Source organism: Salvelinus sp. IW2-2015, linkage group LG1 (genome assembly GCF_002910315.2).
Source record: "Salvelinus sp. IW2-2015 linkage group LG1, ASM291031v2, whole genome shotgun sequence".
NCBI lineage: Eukaryota > Metazoa > Chordata > Actinopteri > Salmoniformes > Salmonidae > Salvelinus > Salvelinus sp. IW2-2015.
In genome coordinates this window covers 54,019,616-54,042,232 of record NC_036838.1, presented here as the reverse complement: position 1 = coordinate 54,042,232, position 22,617 = coordinate 54,019,616, and the positions used below count along the sequence as shown (strand labels likewise).

General features: G+C 39.7%; 1 protein-coding gene and 2 pseudogenes across 3 annotated transcripts; 2 read left to right on the top strand and 1 right to left on the bottom strand.

Moving 5' to 3' along the window:
* Nucleotides 1-19: 19 nt before the first annotated feature.
* LOC111978137 (calglandulin-like) lies at nt 20-4,990 on the top strand (annotated as a pseudogene).
* A 248-nt stretch (nt 4,991-5,238) lies between these two features.
* Nucleotides 5,239-13,600, top strand: LOC139028407 (uncharacterized protein C3orf18 homolog; annotated as a pseudogene).
* An 89-nt stretch (nt 13,601-13,689) lies between these two features.
* On the bottom strand, nt 13,690-22,244 carry LOC111970121 (high mobility group protein HMGI-C). Of its 3 annotated transcripts, none has more exons than XM_023996652.2 (6): nt 21,890-22,244; nt 19,644-19,867; nt 19,068-19,151; nt 18,829-18,879; nt 16,760-16,798; nt 13,690-16,189 (listed from the first exon to the last, which is right to left on the bottom strand). In XM_023996652.2, the coding sequence occupies exons 2-6, from the start codon at nt 19,749-19,751 to the stop codon at nt 16,085-16,087; spliced, it is 387 nt and encodes a 128-aa protein (XP_023852420.1). In that variant the 5' UTR covers nt 19,752-19,867; nt 21,890-22,244; the 3' UTR covers nt 13,690-16,084. The 3 variants fall into 3 exon arrangements, with proteins under 3 accessions (XP_023852420.1, XP_023852415.1, XP_023852428.1); XM_023996647.2 differs by lacking the exon at nt 21,890-22,244 and adding an exon at nt 21,654-21,878; XM_023996660.2 differs by lacking the exon at nt 21,890-22,244 and adding an exon at nt 21,176-21,221.
* Between the last annotated feature and the right edge of the window lie 373 nt (nt 22,245-22,617).

Below are 22,617 nucleotides of genomic sequence, written 5' to 3'. Positions count from 1 at the left end.
CCGGCAATCAAACGGCGAGATGGGCGCGGTAACCCTGCAATAAACTATGGGAAACCCCACGCTCTGCAGCAACGCTCGCATAAACACAAAATTAGATTGAGCATTCGTTTAGAAAAATAACAATATAGGCCAATAATCAGTGCAAAATATCTAATTAATTGTCCAATTAATTAATCTAGGTATATTATGGGTTTACAGTACTTCATAAAATGTATTATACTACAGCTATAATGACTCTGAGGACAGCGTCATTTTTTAAAACTTAAGTTGCCTGCATCAGTTTGCGTGTCTGTCCCAAGAGCCCACTACAGTTGTGCGTGCCTGTCTGTCTGTCTGTGTGCCCAAATGAATCCAATATAATGAGTTTTGGGGTAACTATGAAGAAATCTCCTTCCCGTATTTGTTTTGCACGGTGTTCTTGTATCTTCTGGGTACTTCTGCATGAATGTGTGTGCGTGTGAGACATGTTTCCCATGCCAATAAAGCCCCTTGAATTGAATTGAATTGAGTGTTTGCGTGTGTCAAATGAGGCTGGTGGGGGGAGATATAGGAGGACAGGCTCATTGAAATGACTGGAATATAATTATTGGAACGAGTCAAACATCTGGTTTCCATAGGTTTGTTGTGTTTGATAAGTTCCATTTATTTGATTCCAGCCTTTACAATGAGCCGTCCTCTTATAGCTCCTCCCACCAGCCTCCACTGTGGGTGTGCTTGGCCAGATGCCTCACAAGTCCTCAACTGACAGCTTCATTAAATAGTATGTCGTTGGTGTTTTGCAGGTACTATTTAATGAAGCTGCCAGTTGAGGACTTGTGAGGCATCTGTTTCTCAAACTAGACACGAATGTACTTGTCCTCTTGCTCAGTTGTGCACTGTGGACTCCCACTCCTCTTTCTATTCTGGTTAGAACCAGTTTGCGCTGTTCTGTGAAGGGAGTAGTACACAGCGTTGTACGAGATCTTCAGTTTCATGGCAATTTCTCACATGGAATAGCCTTCATTTATCAGAACAAGAATAGACTGATGAGTTTCAGAAGAAAGTTATTTGTTTCTGGCCATTTTGAGCCTGTAATAAAACCCACAAATGCTGATGCTCCAGATACTCATCTAGTCTAAAGGCCAGTTGTATTGCTTCTTTAATCAGGACAACAGTTTCAACTGTGCTAACATAATTGCAATAGGGTTTTCTAATGATCAATTAGCCTTTTAAAATGATAAACTTGGATTAGCTAACACAACGTGCCATTGGAACATAGAAGTGATGGTTGCTGATAATGGGCCTCTGTACGCCTATGTAGATATTCCATAAAAATATCTGCCGTTTCCAGCTACAATAGTCATTTACAACATTAACAATGTCTACACTGTATTTCTGATCGATTTTATGTTATTTTAATGYACAAAAAATTTGCTTTTCTTTCAAAAACAAGGACATTTCTAAGTGACCCCACACTTTTGAACGGTAGTGTATACCTGTTGCTAGTCATGACTAATAGCACTGATTCCAGCAAGTAACAGATTCCTCTTGGACAAAGTGTGAGCCCATACCCTGTATACCATAAAAGGTCTCCTTGTATATCTAACCCAGGGGAAAGGGTAAGAGGTTCTTAAGTAATATCAAAGATTTTGTGTCAATCTGACCATGTCTATTTTTCAATAATTTGTAGGATTCTACAATTTGTCAACATGYGCTCACATTTTATATGGATTAAATGTTCTGGAAAACTGACCATTGGCCTTGGGCATGAGCGTAAACCTTGATTAGTTAAGTACATAACGTATCAGTATAAATGCATGTCATTTACAGGCCTACATAAATAAATAAAATGAACTTCTCAGTTCCATCAAAAGTTATTCTTATTCATCATTCTTTTCCCAGGCAAGCACTTTGACACAGGAGCAGATCACTAAATATAAAGGTGTTTTCTGAGATGTTTGATGAGGAAGAAAATGGAACAGTGAAGACACAGGAGCTGGAGCGACTGATGACCTTAAAGGGAATCAACCCTACCAAGAGAGCTCCTTCATATGGCCAAAGATGTGGACAAAGCTGGTTAATATATCTTTCATAATTTGACCTTTATTTTAAAGGGACCGTTATGTTTTATGCACATTACACAAACATATATATATATACACACACATATATATATATATATATATATATATATACACACATACATAAAAACATACATACATACATATACACACATACATATATATACACATACATATACATACATATATAGTTGAAGTCAGAAGTTTACATACACCTTAGCCAAATACATTTAAACTCAGTTTTTCACAATGCCTGACATTTAATCAGAGTAAAAATTTCCTGTTTTAGGTCAGTTAGGATCACCACTTTATTTTTAGAATGTGAAATGTCAGAATAATAGTAGAGAATGATTTATTTCAGTTTTTATTTCATTCATCACATTCCCAGTGGGTCAGAAGTTTACAAACACTCAATTAGCATTTGGTAGCATTGCCTTTAAATTGTTTAACTTGGGTAAAACGTTTCAGGTAGCCTTCCACAAGCTTGCCACAATAAGTTTGGTGAATTTTTGAGTCAAAATTTTTTGAGTCAGATTTCTAGGCCTCCTTGCTCGCACACACTTTTTCAGTTCTGCCCACAAATTTTCTATAGGATTGAGGTCAGGGCCACTCCAATACCTTGACTTTGTTGTCCTTAAGCCATTTTGCCACATTTTGCAAGCCTCCCCCTTTTTCCTCCAAACATAATGATGGTCATTGTGGCCAAATAGTTATATTTTTGTTTCATCAGATCAGAGGACATTTCTCCAAAAAGTATGATCTTTGTCCCCATGTGCAGTTGCAAACCGTAGTCTGTCTTTTTTATGTCGGTTTTGGAGCAGTGTCTTCTTCCTTGCTGAGCGGCCTTTCAGGTTATGTCGATATATGACTCGTTTTACTTTGGATATAGATGCTTTTGTACCTGTTTCCTATAGCATCTTCACAGGGTCCTTTGCTGTTGTTCTGGGATTGATTTGCACTTGTCGCACCAAAGTCCGTTCATCTCTAGGAGACAGAACACGTCTCCATCCTGAGCCGTATGATGGCTACGTGGTCRCATGGTGTTTATACTTGCGTACTATTGTTTGTACAGATGAACGTGGTTTCTTCAGGCGTTTGGAAATTGCTCCCAAGGATGAAACAGACTCGTGGAGTTCTTKAAAAAAAATTCTGAGGTCTTGGCTGATTTCTTTTGACTTTCCCATGATGTCAAGCAAAGAGGTACTGAGTTTGAAGGTAAGCCTCGAAATACATCCACAGGTCCACCTCCAATTGAGTCAAATTATGTCAACTAGCCTATCAGAAGCTTCTAAAGCCATGACATCATTTTCTGGAATTTTCCAAGCTGTTAAAAGGCACAGTCAATTTATTGTATGTAAACTTCTGACCCACTGGAATTGTGATACAGTGACTTATAAGTGAAATAATCTGTCTGTGAACAAATGTAGGAAAAATTACTTGTGTCATGCACAAAGTAGATGTCCTAACCGACTTGCCAAAACTATAGTTTGTTAACAAGACATTTGTGGATTGGTTGAAAAACGAGTTTTAATGACTCCAACCTAAGTGTATGTAAACGTCCGACTTCAACTGTATATACTCTTACTATTTATTTTAGTAACTAATACAATGTTATCCACCATCAAAATGATATTCTGTATACTGCAATGCACTGTTATAGCTGATGAAAAATGTAAACAATTCTGGTATTCTACTGTCAAATTCCGTATAGAATTGTATCAAACTGTACTGTTCTTACACAGTTGATACACTTTTTTTCGTGAAGATTCATTTTATAATGAGAGATGTGAAAATCAAAGGCATTGTACTGTAACATGACATGTTAGGAGATTTATTTATAGTAGGATTTCTGTCATCACTAGATGTCAGTGTTTTACCTTTTCAATGCCTTATTGCAATAATATGATCCACCAGGACTCAGGTCTAGGTATTTTTTATTTCTACCGTTAATAGWTACCAAACACCTAGTACTAATATATACTGATTCCACTAACGATGTTAAAGACATACTTTCCTTCTTTATTTCTATTTATAAAAAATACATCAAAGGAAATTGGATAACGAAGGCTGTCAAATTCTGTTTCTTATATACAGCTAGCTAGTAGTAATATCTTCCTTATTACTTGTTTTTGTGTCATCACAGGAAAAGGTACCTTTAACCGTAGCTTCCTGGGTCTAATTGCATTGGCCCATGAAAGAGCAAAGGGCCAAGATGCAGAGCTACGAGCTGCTTTCAATGTGTTTGACAAAGAGGCCAAGGGATATATCGAGTGGAATATATTGAAGTAAGCCTAACATTACCTACAGCATCTATTGCTTGGTTCCAGTTTAGAGACCTTTTTGCCTGTTTTTCCTCAATATGAACTTAAATTAACTTTAAGAATCAGTAACAAACCACCTCTATTTGCAGGTACAGTATGTGTTGATGAATGCATCAGAACCACTGAATGAGTTAGAGGCAGAGCAGACGATGGAGCCAGATAAAGATTGAGATGGAACCATCGACTATGAAGGTAAGAGTAGACCAGTCTCTCAAAATTATATTAATTTTATCTCACTGAGACTAACCTGGATAAAAAAGTTTGAACAAATAACCTTAATTTAAAGCATCTGATTTTCTTCTCAAAATGATTGGTGGCCATGATGACTGCAGACTCCTTCAAAATGAGCTAAGTGAATCAAAGAAGCCAAAAATTAAGAGAGAACATTATGTTGGTCAGGGTTGACCGTGTTGGTTACTGTCCTGAACATCATGCTTCACCTGTTTTGATAATGTATTATAATAAAACAAGACAATTTATCTCAATATTGGTCCTCAAGTATGCAGATGTTTTCATTAAAATAAAGATGTGGCTATTACTGCGTTGTGTGCTGACTGATTGAATTTAATTTTTATGGGTGACCTTTGGCGTAAAATATAGTATCTCATATGTATGATTTCTCAAAATTACAAAACTCAAACAAATCCTTACAACCTAACGGTACTATGAATGAAAAGGGCTTGATTGAAAGCGCATTTGCATCACTGAGAATCCCCAGTCCCTTGCCTGTTAGAGGATGTGACATCATAGGGTTAATTTCCCCAGGCCAGCCACCCGGATATAATCATCCGTCTTGGCCTGACAGCATCTGGTCTCCCCAACCATTAAATCCCCTTCTCATCCCTATAAAGCCAGATGGACGGCTTAGAGAGCCAACGCCAGCTGCTGCTTTCACCCCAGCCGACCTATCACAGGAGGGATGGGGAGGGAGCTTTGGATCACAGGGCTCTGGTTGCAGCATCCCTGGAGCGGCTACTGTTATCTGAAACACAAGGGCCAGGATAGTGGAACAGATCTAAAGAAGAGATAGACGGGGAATCCTCTGGAATCATCCAGGGGTCGGCTTGCTATGTGTGGAGTGGAGCAGGAGGTGAGAAGAAGTGTTTTCCATGTAAACACCCCCTCAGAAGGGATAAGCGGAGGAGCGGTAGAGAGAGGAGGAAGGGTAGAGAGAGGAGGGGTAGAGAGAGGGGAAACGTTCCTTCTCCCTAGGATATTACCCCTCTATCTGGCTACCTACTACGGCTCCTTTAAAAAAAAATAGCGGTAATCACATCAAGGAAAGGTAGGTACATACCCCTAGTCTGGGAGGGCAATTAAGACGAGCTTGCATGTCATGTTGGCAGGATTAAAAGCCAGGCGTTTGCCGTATTTATACTTATTGACTTACAGAGGAATGATCACTGTGCAACATTTCATGGTGTGAAAAGGACAATAAGAGATGGTTAACTTGAGAAACGTGCTATATTATGGAAATGTTATGTTGACTGTCTTTGTACTGTATTTGATCTCCAATTGGACAGTGACAAAGGCTGAGACTGGCTCTGGGTTGTGATTGGTTGAGATCTTGCACTGCACATGTTCCTCATTATATGAATAAACAGACAGACAGCTGGCAGGCTGCATTCTGAGGTGMGACCGGGGATGGCTCATGTGTCTTTGTTTTCACGGCTCGCTTCGAGGCAAGCAACACTGAACCATGCATGAGAGCACCAGCAGTTCCTGACGACTGTGTGATCTCGTTCTCCATAGCCAATGTGAGTAGGACCTTAAAACAGGTTAACATTCACATGGCTGCGGGGCAAGACAGATGACCAGGACGCATACTCAGAGCATGTGCCGATCAGCTGCCGGGTGTCTTCACTGACATTTTCAACCTCTCCCTAACCCAGTCTGTAATACCTACATGTTTCAAGCAGACCACCATAGTCCCTGTGCCCAAGAACGCAAAGGTAACCTGTCTAAATGACTYTCGCCCCGTAGCACTCACATCTGTAGCCATAAAATGCTTTGAAAGGTCATTGCTCACATCAACACCATCCTCCCAGACACCCTGGACCCACTCCAATTCACATACCACCCCAACAGATCCACAGATGACACAATTTATTTTGTACTCCACACTGCCCTCCCACCTGGACAAGAGGAACACCTATGTGAGAATTCAGTTCATTGACTACAGCTCAGTGTTCAACACCATAGTCTTCTTCCAAGCACTATGGTGTTGTTCACCCACAACTGCATGGCTGCGCACGACTCCAACACCATCATTAAGTTTACTGACGACATGACAGTGGAAGGTCTGATCACTGACGACAATGAGACAGCCTATAGAGAGGTGGTCAGTGACCTGGCAGAGCGGTGCCAGGACAACAACCTCTCCCTCAATGTCAGCAAGACAAAGGAGCTGATTGTGGACTACAGGAAACGGACGGACGAGCACGCTCCCATCAACATTGACAGGGCTGCAGTGGAGTGGGTTGAGTGCTTCAAGTTCCTCTGCGTCCACATCAGTAAGGAATTAACATGGTCCACACACATTAACACAGTCATGAAGGAGGCTGAAAAGATTTGGCATGGCTCTCAGTTCCTCAAAAAGTTATACAGCTGCACCATTGAGAGCATCTTGACTGGCTGCATCAGTGTTTGGTATCGCAACTGCTTGGCATCCGACCACAAGGCGCTACAGAGGGTAGTGTGTACGGCCCAGTACATCACTGGGGCCGAGCTCCCTGCCATCCAGGACCTCTATACCAAGCAATGTCAGAGGAAGGCTAAAAAAATTGTCAAAGACTCCAGCCACTCAAATCACAGACTGTTCTGCAAGCGGCACCGATGCACCATGTCTGGAACCAACAGGACACTGAACAGCTTCTACCCCCAAGCCATAAGACTGATCAATAGTTAACCAAATAGCTACCTGGACTATCTGCATTGACCCTTTTTGCACCAACTCTTTTGACTCATCACATAAGCTGCTGCTACTGTTTCTTACCTATCCTGTTGCCTAGTCACTTTACCCCTACCTGAACATATCTACCTCAATTACCCCATACCCCTGCACATCGACTCGGTACTGGTACCCTGTGTATATAGCCAAGTTATCGTTACTCATTGTGTATTTACTCCTCGTGTTATAATTGTTTCTATATTTTTCTCTCTGCATTGTTGGGAAGGGCCCATACTAAGTAAGCATTTCACTGTTCGTCTACACCTGTTGTTTACAAAGCATGTGACAAATACAATTTTATTTTATTTGTGTGAGACTATAGTAGATTGTATCATGTCTGCCATACTATTGTACATGGCAGAATTCAGCATGTCAATACACTGACCCTCTGGCTCACACTTTAATGATATCTTATGAAGCCTACACTAGCCCTTTATAAGGTTTATACACTGTACATGCTTTATAAATCATCATAAGCAAATACTATATAAACTATATAAAGGGTGGTGTGTGTGTGGTTGTGCAGTACTACTGTATGTGTGCAAACTTCGGAGCGACTGTGTAAACAGCACACCTTCTGACACATTGCCTAACAAAGTGTGATGAATTTCTTAGGGTTGGTTTTCCTCTGTATTTTCTCTGCTATGTTCTGCCACCCTTTTCTCTGCTTCTGGTGCCCACATCCTGCCCACAACACCCACTGCTGCCCTGTCGGCACAACAGGTTCTTGGGTTTAATCTGATGGAACCAGGGGTGGGGACGTATATGCTTTTATCTGTTTCTACAAATACACACTTCTACGAGGCGAACATCGTGTCATGTCATGAGCACTGTGAAAAATACACACAAATATTTTGCATCTAGTTTAGTTTTTATGGAGGATGCACCTTGGTGCCAATTTGTTTCAGTATTTCACAAAAAGATTAACACCTGGCTGCTTTCAGTAGGTGATCAGAGGTTTTGCCTTGATCAGAATCAGAATGAAAGTACCCTCCTGTTTGACATATGTGTATTTCAGACCTCAAACATGCTACACACACACACAAAACCAACCTACAACGAACCAAGCCATATGATATGCTATTGTAGTGTGCATAATATGTTTGTTTGTTTTCTGATCTGATGGTGTTAAATGATCTGTTTCAGGTTGTGCCTGGAGAGTGTGTTCTGGTGTACTCAATGCATTCCTAATGCTTCAGCAGACCTCAGTCCAGAAAGAGCCAACCTGTGGCTGTTGTGGCACACCTGAGATACAGACAAGAGTCACATTGAGACAACCACAGCAGTGGGACACAACAAGACAACTCTCCACATGACTTTGTTGTTTCCTCTCAGCTGAAACCCTGGATATGACTACGGCCAAGACCACCGCTAGCTTTCTCTCCACTGTCTCCAGCACCTCCATGACCCCTATTTTCACTGTTACAACGGACGCCAGGATGGAACAGGAGAATGTCACAGAGTCCAGGACAAAACTCATGACCACTAGCATTACTATAACAACAACCAACGAGACAAGCTTCAATGCCACCAAGCTGCCAGAGTTGCAGCTCGAGGGCTCTGAGATGGGCATGGTGTTGGTGCCCTTTGGCATCATCACTGTAATTGGCCTGACATTGGTCGTGGTAAGAAAGCAATCGCTTCAGTCACTACCTAGTTTCCATGCCCACTAAATATGTCTGTTTGTCACGACAGTGTACACAGTATGAATGAGTTTAATTTCCTCCTCTTATATAATTAACAATGATATGTGTGACTCCCTGTGCCCCACCATGTCTCCCACTCCCAGATGCTGTATATCAGGAAACGGAAGAGGTGAGGAAGTTCCTTGAAATTCCTCATTATATAAGAGTTGAAGTTATCAGCCAGATTTGTGAAAGGGAGGGCTACCTTCCATGCATATCCAAATAATTATAGCATTAAGAGAAAAATGTCAGTAATCTTTGTCCTGGGAACCCAAAAGTTGAACGAGCTGACGTTAGCACAGAGGAGTACCTGCCCATATTCTGAAAACTTCTGAAAACCTACCTTAATCAAGAATCTTGATTAAATCCCATGGTGTCCCCCCTTCCCCRAAAAAAGAAAAAAAGAATAACACTCACACTTTTCTTTTCCTACTAGCACTGACTTAGCTGATTACTATTTTAGGAAAAATTTACTTACTATGATTATGATATGTGGTTGTCTCATATAGCTATATATTTATTTATTTGAAATGTTGAAACAAACAAAGAACACTTAGTAACAAAAAAATATGGCAACTACTGTCTAATGATAATAACAATGATATGGCAACTACTGTCTAATGATAATAACAATGATATGGCAACTACTGTCTAATGATTAATAACAATGATATGGCAACTAACTGTCTAATGATAATAACAATGATATGGCAACTACTGTCTAATGATAATAACAAGGAATATGGCAATACTGTCTAATGAATAAAATGATATGGCAAACTACTGTCTAAATGATAATAACAATGATATGCAACTACTGTCTAATGATAATAACAATGATGATGGCAACTACTGTCTAATGATAATAACAATGATATGGCAACTACTGTCTAATGATAATAACAATGATATGGCAACTACTGTCTAATGATAACAACAATGATATGGCAACTACTGTCTAATGATAAAACAATGATATGGCAACTACTGTCTAATGATAATAACAATGATATGGCAACTACTGTCTAATGATAATAACAATGATATGGCAACTACTGGTCTAATGATAATAACAATGATATGGCAACTACTGTCTAATGTATAATAACAATGATATGGCAACTACTGTCTAATGAATAATAACAATGATATGCAACTACTGTCTAATGATAAAACAATGATATGGCAACTACTGTCTAATGATAACAACAATGATATGGCAACTACTGTCTAATGATAACACAATGATATGGCAACTACTGTCTAATGATAATAACAATGATATGGCAACTACTGTCTAATGATAATAACAATGATATGGCAACTACTGTCTAATGATATATAGATATGGCAACTACTGTCTAATGAATAACAAACATGATATGGCAAACTACTGTCTAATGATAACAACAATGAATGGCAACTACTGTCTAATGATAATAACAATGATATGGCAACTACTGTCAATGATACATAACAATGATATGGCAACTACTTGTCTAATGATAATAACAATGATATGGCAACTACTGTCTAATGATAATAACAATGATATGGCAACTAACTACTGTCTAATGATAATAACAATGATATATGGCAACTACTGTCTAATGAATATAACAATGATATGGCAACTACTGTCTAATGAAATAACAAAATGATATGGCAACTACTGTCTAATGATAATAACAATGATATGGCAACTACTGTCTAATGATAATAACAATGTATGGCAACTACTGTCTAATGATAACTAACAATGATATGGCAACTACTGTCTAATGATAATAACAATGATATGGCAACTACTGTCTAATGATAATAACAATGATATGGCAACTACTGTCTAATGATAACAACAATGATATGGCAACTACTGTCTAATGATAATAACAATGATATGGCAAACTACTGTCTAATGATAACAACAATGATATGGCAACTACTGTCTAATTGATAACAACAATGATATGGCAACTACTGTCTAATGATAATAACAATGATATGGCAACTACTGTCTAATGATAATAACAATGATATGGCAACTACTGTCTAATGATAACAACAATGAAATAAAAAGTATAAGGCAACTACTGTCTTCTGTTTTGGAGTGACAGCCAATTTAGTAATTCATACATTGTGCAATTATGAGTCTTATAACGGCATCCAATAATTAATCTGAAAAGATTGTTATAAATTACATCTAATTCACAAAGTAAGGTCTTGGTTTTGTTTTGATAGATGACGTCACCATAGTGTAGGATAGGAAGCAGCAGTTGGGTTAGTAAATGATTTTGAATGGATATAGTAAAACCATTCTTAGATCTGTATAGTAACCCAAGCTTATAGTTATTACTTTTTTTTGAATGCACTAACTGTAAGTCACTCTGGAAAAGAGCGTCTTCTAAATGACCAACATTTAAAATGTAATGTGTTTCTAACAATTCATTAAAGGTTTCAATACTACATAGATGCATTTTTCTAACTATTACTTTCCTCCTGCCCTGTGTTCACTGTTCAGACTGGAGAAGCTGAGGCACCAGCTGATGCCCATGTATAACTTTGACCCGGCAGAGGAACAGGATGACTTGGAACAGGAACTACTGGACCACAACCTCACAGGACCCAATAACAAGGTAGTATATGACACAGGTCTGAAGCAGTGCCCCGGCTACACTCCCCTCTTCAGTGATACTGATCCTCTACTGTAGATCTACGATGATACAAGTCTTGATGGTTACATTATGTTTAGACTCAGCTTTAATAACCTGCAGTGATCTATTGCTCACTGATCTACAGTTACTGGATCTTACTGGATCTCATCTATGTTTATCTACAAAGGATTCATAAATCTATAGGTTCAGAGCATCTTAATGTACTCCAACAGAGCTTTGTGATTACAGTGCTTACATTACCAGTAACCAGTTGCTATTTTATACTCATATTAATTGAAATTTTTCTTGAAAGTTTTGACAATAGGCAAAATGGAAATAAGTCATATGGTAAAGTCTAATTTGTGTCTGTTGTTCCATTTTCCTTAAGCTACCCTTTCAAAAAACACTTAAATACTACGTGTGGACCTTGCCGTGTTAATTATTCTCCATTTACATACAACAAGTTCAAAGATTACAACAGACTACCACTGTACACACATGCACAACCTTTTCTACTACACTGGAGTGATCTGGAGTGACACACACCTATACCCTCATTTCACATCTTCTCTCTGTGTGCCTAATACCATCAAGAACGTTGATTACTGCCTATCACTCTCATCTCACTGCTCCTAAATGTCCCAAAATTATTGATTTCCTAATTTTCCCCTTGTGATTGACATGACTAGGCTATGTATGTGATTATAACAATATGTGTGTGGCAGTACTGGTTTTCTTTACACTGACAAATACTACATYATTATCTCTTCCAAATTAACATACAGTAGATATCTTAAGTACTCAATTCACTTCTCCACCCATTGATTTGTTTCCCTAACGCTACATTACTAAAACAAATGTTATAAGCAATCACAGCAGTGGAAGATTCATTATTCATTGGTTACAAAAGGAAAAATCTGTTCATATGACCCCTTATGGCCATGGCATTACAAAGTTATGGTGGATGATTCTAGTATTACCATGGCAACTATTGTGTCTCACAGTCGTCCCCCCCCCCCCCCCCCCCCAGACTCTCACGACCTCCCAGGGGACCCAGTCGCCTGGTCTTCACGGACGTAGCCAACGGTCTCAATGCATAACTACACTCTTAAATGCATGAGAGGGGACTGGGGGGAGTGGGAAGGGGACTAGCTATTCCGTCATTGAGATACGTTACTCAGGAAAAAAAGGAAAACTGGAATGAAGGCCATGGAAACATACTGATGTCTGGGGGATGTTTTTCAGGCTGGGCTATAAGGTAATTCTGATGTTTAAGTTGTAACGTAGTCATAGTTTAACTGTGAGGTTCTCCCATCATTGTCATTAGTCCACATCGTCTACAGTTCTTAAGTTGTCTCCAGTGACTATGGTGGGATATATGGGGAAATTAGGTGAACTGTATTGAACTAAGGATTTTGTACCTGTTGTTATTTGTTGCACAAATACTTAAAGGGTAGTGTTGGATCACTTTGTTGGATCACTGTCTTTCTCTGTAGTTAAGTGATATTGGTGGTAGAACTCCTACATCCATCTTCATTGAAAACTTTGTCTAGAATGTATTAATTTCCACATGTTCGTATTTTGCTGCTAAATGTAGACAACCACATTTGAGAAGAGACTCCTCTAAAACGGTTATGCAAAAATGTTGACTTTTTACTGCTTCCATAATGGTGGTGGACTAGAGACCTGGAACAACAAGGGAATGGACATTCTACACATTGGAGAACTAGAAATCAGGAGATCTGGAGGACATTGCCTGCGGTACTGTAAATTACTGTACCTCTGTCCACACATCCAAAATGTGTCTTTCAGCACTTCTGTCTCTATCGCTCCCTTTGCCCTCAAAGTATTAGTATATTTCCTCTATAAGTAATAAAGTATTAGTATGTTTCCTCTATAACAAGTAATAAAGCAGCAACATTGGTTTCTATACACTTAAAGATACAGTATTTAACCAACAGTATTTTGACGACCACTTATTGTGCTGCTACTTTTTGATGAATACATGACAAACGAACATAGCTATGTGATACTTTTATTGGTAACAGACAGACCAAGCAGCACCTCTATACTCATGCAAAAACACACCATAAAGCGAGACAGATCAGAGGCAAACTAAAAAACACCCTTTTGGAGTTGTGTATTCAAGTTAAAATGGATTACATTGAAAATAAATCTTCATGAAGTGTATGATCAAGGAGACTGAAATGAAAGGGACACATTTTCAAATGTTGCAAAAAATATGAAAAGCTTAAAAACTGGAGATGTTCCAAGATAACAGGACCCAACTACACTACTCAATATTTAAAAGCCCTTGTACATAAAGCATTACAACAAGCACATGACAAACTCCTAAGATATGTGTACTTATACACACACACACACTGAATATACTGTATCTATATCAGTAAGCTCATAGAGCAACACTGTCAATATAATATAGACAGTAGATATCCTGACATTGCTGAGGTATGACGTTAGGTTAGGAGGCACTTCTACTGACATCACAATGCAGTACTTCGGGTTTATTTACCTGTACGATATGCTGTTATGAACCTAGTGAGATGAGTGGACAGCAGATATATGTTCTATAGGTCTCATAAGATCGCATGGGACAAGCAAAGCTAAAATCAGTCAGCCACCCCTCTGGGACAGTGTTCAGTGCCAAAAACAGACTCGTTTCAGACCTGGTCCACATGGCAAACAGTGATTCCAGCCAAAGAGGTGAATTAACAAGAAAAAGACAGAGTATAGGTTAGAAACTTGCAACTGACAGAAAAAGACTGCATGTGGCCAAGTCCATCCTCTCCAGAAATACATATACTAAATGTATATACTACATATACTAAATACTAAATGTTAACTTTTATCTCACTATTTCATGTCTCACATGTCACTGACATCAATTCATCAAATGGTATGGTTGTTAATCTAACACATCTGCAGTGTGAAAGTGAGAACATGAAATTAAATGATGACGTATCTTATGTAAAAAGCTAAGAGGGGAACATGTAAGGGTTCAGAGAGGTTGTGATAGAACAAATAAAACCTAAGTAAAAACTACAGCAAACAGTAAAATATTGGGTCCTTTTGAACCTAGGTACTGTAGATAGACCAATTCTCATGACAGACATTTCATCAGAGCCACTAAAGGCTTCTGCTGGGACTCACTTAAAGAGTCTGTCAGCATGGAAGTGGGAGGGAGAGTGTGAGGCTAGCGGGTACAGTACGTATGGGAGTATCCTGAGTAGGTATGTGTGTGTGTTCGTTTTTTTGGTATGGGGAGAGGCTATAAGAGTTCTCTGCTTTTCCGTGACTGAGGTAGACTGAAAGGTAAAGGGACTGAGGTGAGTTGAGGTCTGAATGAGGTTTGTGTGTCAAGTCATATTGTGAATGTCAAAAAACAAATCAGAAATACACAATAAAATAGAATAATATCATAACTGAGTAGAATGACATGTTTCTGAATAGCTAAATGCATAGCTACATTAAGGCAAAATACCTGAGGTTTTAATGAGTGTATTGAGAAGATAAAGGTAAATACAAAACCTGAGTGTGGTCCGATGTCATGTCAATTGGACACTGTTGAGTTTAGACTTATTTCTGCTCATGTTAATGGTAAATTAAAATGTATTCCCATTCAAATGTATATCTAACAAAATATCCCTGTGTTTCTTCACAATCAGGACAGACATAAGGTAAATTGGGTCATGCCTCTTGTCCCAGTAGCCGCTGTTTGAAATGCATCCTTTTCTTTTTAAACCCCTTCCCCCACCATCCCACCACCATTATCACCACCATTATCACCACCATTATCACCACCATCCCACCACCATTATCACCACATACACGCACACATGTACGTGCTCACACACATGCATATGCACGCACGCACGCACACACAAACACACAGCATCAACCAATCTCGTTCATGAGAAAGGGTTTGGGCAGTCAAACTGCATTGTTGCACGCATTGACCAAATCCTTAGTAATCAATCAACTGACCAAAGCTATGTCCATCATTGATTGACCCAGCCACAGGGCTGGATAGACTCCAGGCACAATAACCCAACCAGGCCTACTGTTCTACAAAGCAGGGCTATTATCTGTTGTTTTAGATCCTCATGACAGTGGAGGTTGGATTATACACTTAGAAAAAAAGGTGCTATCTAGAACCTAAAAGTTTTTTTTGGCTGTCCCCATAGGAGAACCCTTATTGTTTGCATGTAGAACCCACAGAMGGTTCTACATGGAACTTAAAAATGTTCTACCTTGAACCAAAAAGTGTTCTACCTGGAACCAAAAGGGTTCTCCTATGGGGACAGCCAAAGAACCCTTTTGGAACCCTTTTTTTCTAAGAGTATACACCTCTTTGTCTCTGCCCAAACCTTGAGGTAGTACTGTGGCACATTGTCTATTCCCCCTCTGACTCTTCCTGGGCTGGAGAGTGAGATGGTGAAGCCTCAGTGGGTAAAGACTGTGACTGTGAGGGGCCCTCCTCGGTTTCTTCTGAAGGACCCTGTGAAAAGACACAAAAATACAGACTTTAGTATGTACATGTATGTGTGCATGTGTGAGAGCGAGTGCTTGCGTGCGCATGTGTTTGTGTAATGAGTAGTGATATACTTGTATGAGTGTGTAAATGAGTGATTCTGTACATGTGGGGAAATAGGTCTGTACGTGAGACCAAGAAATGCTAGGGAGAAGACGGTTATGTCAGGAAACCAAGAAGAAAGGGGAAGAGAGCGGTTATATCAGGTTTCCCCTCAGCATTGACTCATTCGTCTCATTCGCATGTCTGTCTGAAAAAGGGAGTCTGTCTATGGTTTCAGTTCTTAATGTGTTTTAACTTCTTTGAAACTTGGTTCTGCAGTGAAGATTGTGATAAGATGGATGAGGAAGTTGAATGACATTGGCCTCTTTTTTTGTGCCAGTGTTGGTGTAATACGTTGATTCTCTAAAAGAAGGTGCTATATGAACGGAAGTTCATATTCATCCTCCATGAAAGTAGTGCTCAAGTACAATAGCTAAGAGGATAAATTGAAGAATAGAAACATAATATGACCTATTATGGTGTACTCCTTCTTACCTGCTGTTCCTGGACAACTTCTTGAACTACTCTCTGAGGCTGTGGAGAAGAATAAAAGTGAGAGKAAAAGAAGAGAGAAAGGTTGTTCAATCAATCAGTCAAACTCTCCATTGCACAATGCAGGCCAGCGGTTGACAACTTCAATCGTCAAGGGCTGCAATGTTTTACTTTTAATGACTGAATGATTTAGACCAGGACTATTCAACTCTGACCCTACGAGGTCCGGAGCCTGACGGTGTTCTGTTCTAAATGATCATGAATTGCATCCACCTGGTGCCCAAGGTCTAAATCAGTCCCTGTTTAAATGTGAACAACGAAAAGCAATGGCTTCGAAGTCCAGAGTTGAGTTTGAGGGATTTAGACCAACGATGGGCAACTCAGTCGGGATCTCAAATTACTGTTGAGAGTTTGAATAGCAGAATACACAAGGTGCAATTTCGAAATTTGGCTGTGCATCAGCAGTTTTTATCTTGTTATGTCAGTCACTGACAGTCACTGAATTAGCCCATGTCAGCAAAACATTTTTGATTGGTGAGTCAGCCTAAACTTACCGACCAGGGGGTCCCCATTGATTTTATTCGTCACTCTCACTCAGATATCATATCCTCCCCACGAGGGGAATTTCACTTAGGGCCACCAAAAGTCTAGGACTGGTTCTGACTGCATGTGTTGGTATGGTTGAGGGTAAGCAGACCTGCGAGCCACTGCGGCCCCTCATGATTAGTTCAGATTTTTTGTGGCCCCCACCCCTATCAAAGTTACCATCCCGGATTCAGAACTAGGACCCCAGGTTAGGGAATGCTCCTGCCAATTACTGACACCAATCAGGAAAAACAGAGGGCACTATTGCCCTTAAATAATTGTTACAAGATGGTCATACCATGGATCATTTAGCTATTTGATTTGGAATTTTAGGACCCCTTTAGGTATAAATTTTTTTGTTGTTGAAATTGCTCACAGCCCACATAAACACATTTTTATTTATTTAACTAGGCAAGTCAGTTAAGAACAAATTCTTATTTACAATGACAGCCTAGGAACAGTGGGTTAACTGCCTTGTTCAGGGGCAGAACGACAGATTTTTACCTTGTCAGCTCGGGGATTCGATCTAGCAACCTTTCGGTTACTGGCCCAACGCTCTAACCACTAGGCTATCTGCCACCCCCTAAACGACAAAACAGACAGTACAAAAATAAATCATAAGGAATAAGGTTTTGAAGTGTCTGTCCTATATCTAGGAGATATAAGAAAGCTCAGGAAATATATATTTATATTTTGGACACACGGTTAACCCCTTTTTTGGAGMGCACAAAACTACTTCCATACTTTCATTCATTTTTGATAATGGTACCTGGTTACCTTCAGAGTCCCGTGACACTTATGGGGGTTGTAGAGCAAAACGGAGAACAACATCATGTTTGTGAGTCTCCTCTTTCCATAGTGGGGTCATATTAGTTTGTAGCCCAAACGGTTTGGACGCTACAGACAGAAGTTGGCACATCGAATCTATCGACTTCAGATGACTCCTGTGAGGCTTCTGGGGGTTGTAGAGCAAAATGGAGAAACCGTTCGGACACGACAGAAGTTTTTGTGAGAAGACCAATTTTCGGAATGTCTCCTGGTCTGACAAACAGAGCTTTAGCTCTGCCACTTTCCACCGCAGATGCGGAAGGCCGACATGGGCGGTTGCGTTTGATTGAGATACAGCCCATGCAAAAATATATATATCTCTAMCTTAAAAAGACTTATGGATATTTTAAGGCAGCACTTACCAAACTTGGTCCTGGGGAGCCCAAAGGGTGTATATTTTGTTTTAAGCCCGAGCACTACACAGCTGATTCAAATAATCAACTAATCATCAAGCTWTGATCAGCTGTGTAGAAAGAAAAAAAARGTGCACCCCTTGGGGACCCCAGGACCGAGTTTGTGAAACACTGCCTTAAGGACTGAAGTTGTGCATTCCTAGAATACAAAGAGAGATAGGAGTCTAGGGGCGTACATTTGAGGCGCATATCAGTAGGCCTCATTACATGTGTGTGCTTGAGTGAGTCTGTATGTTAGTCTCATACCCATTTCCTAGGCCGGCCCCTTGGTCTTCTCTCCCCGACAGGCTCTACTTCCTGACACAGAAAGGATGGAGGATAAAGCAGAGATGATTGTATTGTTTATTATATACACAAAATGTCTACTCACAACCCTATTCCTACAGTTATTATTTTCTGTTCAGCTCCTCTGCCTAGTTGGATTCTTTGTTTTTATTGCATATTTCATGTTGACGATATCCATGAACATGAGAAGATGATCTTACCTTGGGTGTGGCACGAGGGCCTTTGTTCTTGCTTCCTCTGGGTCGTCCTCTCGGCCTCTTTGGAGTTGGGGGGCCAGTGGGCTCCTGGGGAGAGATGAAGCAAAATCAGGAACTGCCATGGTTGTCACTCTGACTTTATCCATAGCCAAAGCAGCTGTGCTCCACTCTATTCAATAACATTGTATAGAAAACCTATGCCAGACCACAGTTGTTAAAATGTGCATTTGGGTTGCTGCTTATGACAGGGTGACATATTTCAGTTATTGTGTCATATACAGATTTAGGATCATAATTTGATCACCCTGTTACAGGAGAATGTTCCTACAATGCAGGACATTTTTGGTGTATTTGATTTTTAAAAAGGCTTCTGAAGTTTGTAATTTCCACTTAGAAATTTCAGACTTCATTTTCCCTTACGAAAAATGTATCAACCCCTATAAAATGTTTCATTAATTATAATCCACATAATTATTCACATTTCCTGTTGCTGCAGGATTATTTTCCTGCTCATCAAACTAGCTCAAATTAAGTACAGTGTATGAAGTATGTATGTGGAGGGTTCTGTGGTGGTCCAACCTCCTGTTGTTTCCGTGGGCGTCCCCGGCCCCTGCGTGGAGGTGTAGAGGCAGGTGATTGGGCCACGCCTGGCTGTGGTGACGGCTCCTTGGTCCCACTGTTGCTCATCCCTGTGTCTGTCCACCAGCGCAGTAAGATGGGGGTGTGGGCATGGACGCCCAGAGCTCAGGCCTCAGGGCAGAGGGTTAGGGAAGGGCAGACTTGAATGGCAGGGGGTAGGACACCTGGGAAGTAAAAGGGGGGCTCAGGTTAGCTAGTCAGTTTTGGGCGATCTCTTTCTAGTAGGCCTATTGTAAAGACATAGTTTATACTATCGTGCATAATCTTTGTATTGTCCCAATGTGACTGGGGGCTGGACAAGTTGATACAAATACACTTTCCTCCTCTCTCTCTGAACCTCATAAAATCATTATGAAAGGCCACACTGCTTTCGTCTTGCAGTCAGTCACAGAGCAAGTGTGAGAACTGCTTTATATAAGCCTTTGCACCAGCCATTGCAGGTTCATCTGAACACAGACAGGGGTTTGGCATACGTAGGGAAACATTATCTCAGTCTGCAGTAACTATAAGTAGCAGAGATATTCACAACTCAGTATCCCATTCAACATTTAGATCTAATCCATCCAGTCTGTACCGGTTATTATTGGTTATCTACTCTATGTCTGTGAGGCTGTATATATATAGGCTACATGCCTGCTTGTTGACAAATTTGTTAGATTATGAGAATATGTGATTATGTACAGTGCTTTCAACACGGGCTTCTCAGTTACTTTGTACTTGAGTTCATATGTGCCTTTAATCTAACATCACCTTCCAAATTGAATACTGTATCACCTTCCAAATCAAATCTCACCTTCCAAATCAAATCTCACCTTCCAAATCAAATATTGTCTGCACTTTGCATACAGATATTGGAGGCTACAATTCAGTGCTAGATATTTTGCTGCTACACAGGTTACTTTTGTTCATTTCACTAATAACTAAAAACTAGAGGGATTAAAGGACACTCAATTGATTTGAATAATGTAATTCTGCGTTTCATTCCTTCATTAATGAATGAATTGTGTTTTGACTAATTATAGAAACGTGTAGAACATAATCAGAATTCCAAGCTCAAGCTCAGACCAATCAAAAAGGAGATATATCTTCTTGTTGCATTGATATACACTGTAGCTTTTCTTTACCAACAAATGCATTTAAGCAGGAAATTGGGAGTTGAATTTGTCTGTCTGCAGGAGTAGGCTACAATGTTTTTAAACACAGGTGAAGTCTATGAACAGATACTTTTGCATAGCAGGAGACGATTCGTTTAACTATGTTGCTGGCAGTGAACTAGGAGGACTGAATGTACTTTTTCCATATGGGCGGCAACTGCAACCATAAAAACACATTCTGTGCATTCTTTTAAAACTACCAAAATGTGTGTCAGGCAGCCTACATTCAAACTGTCACGTCTCTTATGTTATACTTTTAAACTTTAACTTTGGACTGTAAACAAATTAGGTCTACTTGACTTAAAAGGCGCCACTTACCAACATAAAATATAGGTTAGAGCAGTGGTATGGTGTCCAATGGAGCAGGACTAACATTGGTCTATAATAACGATACAGTAGATCACACAAGAGAAAAGTAAACTATTTGTGCATTTTTATCTTTACAGCATAGTCTATATCGTAGACCTACACTGCATCGTCAATACATGTTTAATCGGGATATTCAATTAATTTTACATAATTATTACGTAACCTGTATGAGTTTATTTTAATTTACAGCCGGCGCGAAAGCCATGTGTTTACAGCAGAAGATGCAGGGAGAGAGCAAATCATATCGAATCGAAGGACAGCAGTTTGTCTGCGGGTAACCGTTGTACTTAATCTGAATGATCCGAATACACGATTGAGTAGTAACATATTAATGAAATTGAAGAGAAAAATAGCAACAATGTTATTGTAGAAAAATAAACGATAGCCTGTAGGCAGGCCTATAGGAAGGGTAAAATGCTTCACCTACCTTGCTCCCACCAGCTGGTTTTATTGTTAAACTAGACTACCTAATAAAAACACCGATGGAATTGTAGGAAAGTTTACTATTCAGTCTATATTTTATTCTAACGATTTCTTAATCTTACAGACAGTTCCTTGAATAAAGTTTATCTTGGAATGAACTAACAATATGTCTCTTTCTTTCTCTCTCCCTCTTCCCCTCCCTCCTTTCCTCTATCTCACTCAGTCTGTGTGTGATCTTACGTTTGTCTGTCGTATCCTCGTAGTCACGAATACCCCAGTTGAAGTATGATGGGGGTTGGAGCTGCATCATATAGGAACATTGCATACTTTCTCTACCATAGAGGAGGGGTGAAACAGTCGAACACGCCCCTTGCTCATTGGACCACCCACTTATGAGTGATGGGCATCATACAGATGTAGGTTCTTAATTTGATCACCCTGTTGCAGGATAACTTTCCTGCTATTCAGGACATTTTCAACTTGAACTTTCCTGCAATGCATTACATTTTAAACTTGTACTGTATTTGAGGTTTAACAAGTCTTCTGAAGTTTGTAATTTCCACTTTGACATTTCAGACTTGATTTTCCCTTATGAAAAATGTATCAACCCCTACAAAAATGTCCAATAATTATAATCCACGCAATTATTTACATTTCCTGTTGCTGCATGATTATTTTCCTGCTGTATCAACCTGGCTCAAATTAAGATCTTACATCTGTAGGCTACACTACACTCAGAGGGTTCTACATAGAACCCAAAAGGGTTCTACCTGGAGCCAAAAAGGGTTCTTCAAAGGGTTATCCTATGGGGACAGCCGAAGAACCCCTTTGGAACTCTGTTTTCAAAAAGTGTAGCTGTAGATACTGCAGCTCATACAGTTACAATACCATGAAAATAGGTCCTACACTGTACGTAAACAATTGTTTAATCTGCGTTATTCTATGAGTTGAAGGGACTTCAAAACAAG

Excerpts from the sequence above, each read along its gene's own strand:
- LOC111970121 (XM_023996652.2), bottom strand. The coding sequence starts at position 19,751 with ATGAGCAACAGTGGGACCAAGGAGCCGTCACCACAGCCAGGCGTGGCC. Across the intron at positions 19,152-19,643 it reads GCCCACGGAAACAACAGGAG|GAGCCCACTGGCCCCCCAAC; the intron begins GTTGGACCACCA and ends ATCTCTCCCCAG. Across the intron at positions 16,799-18,828 it reads GGGGCCGGCCTAGGAAATGG|CCTCAGAGAGTAGTTCAAGA; the intron begins GTATGAGACTAA and ends TCTTCTCCACAG.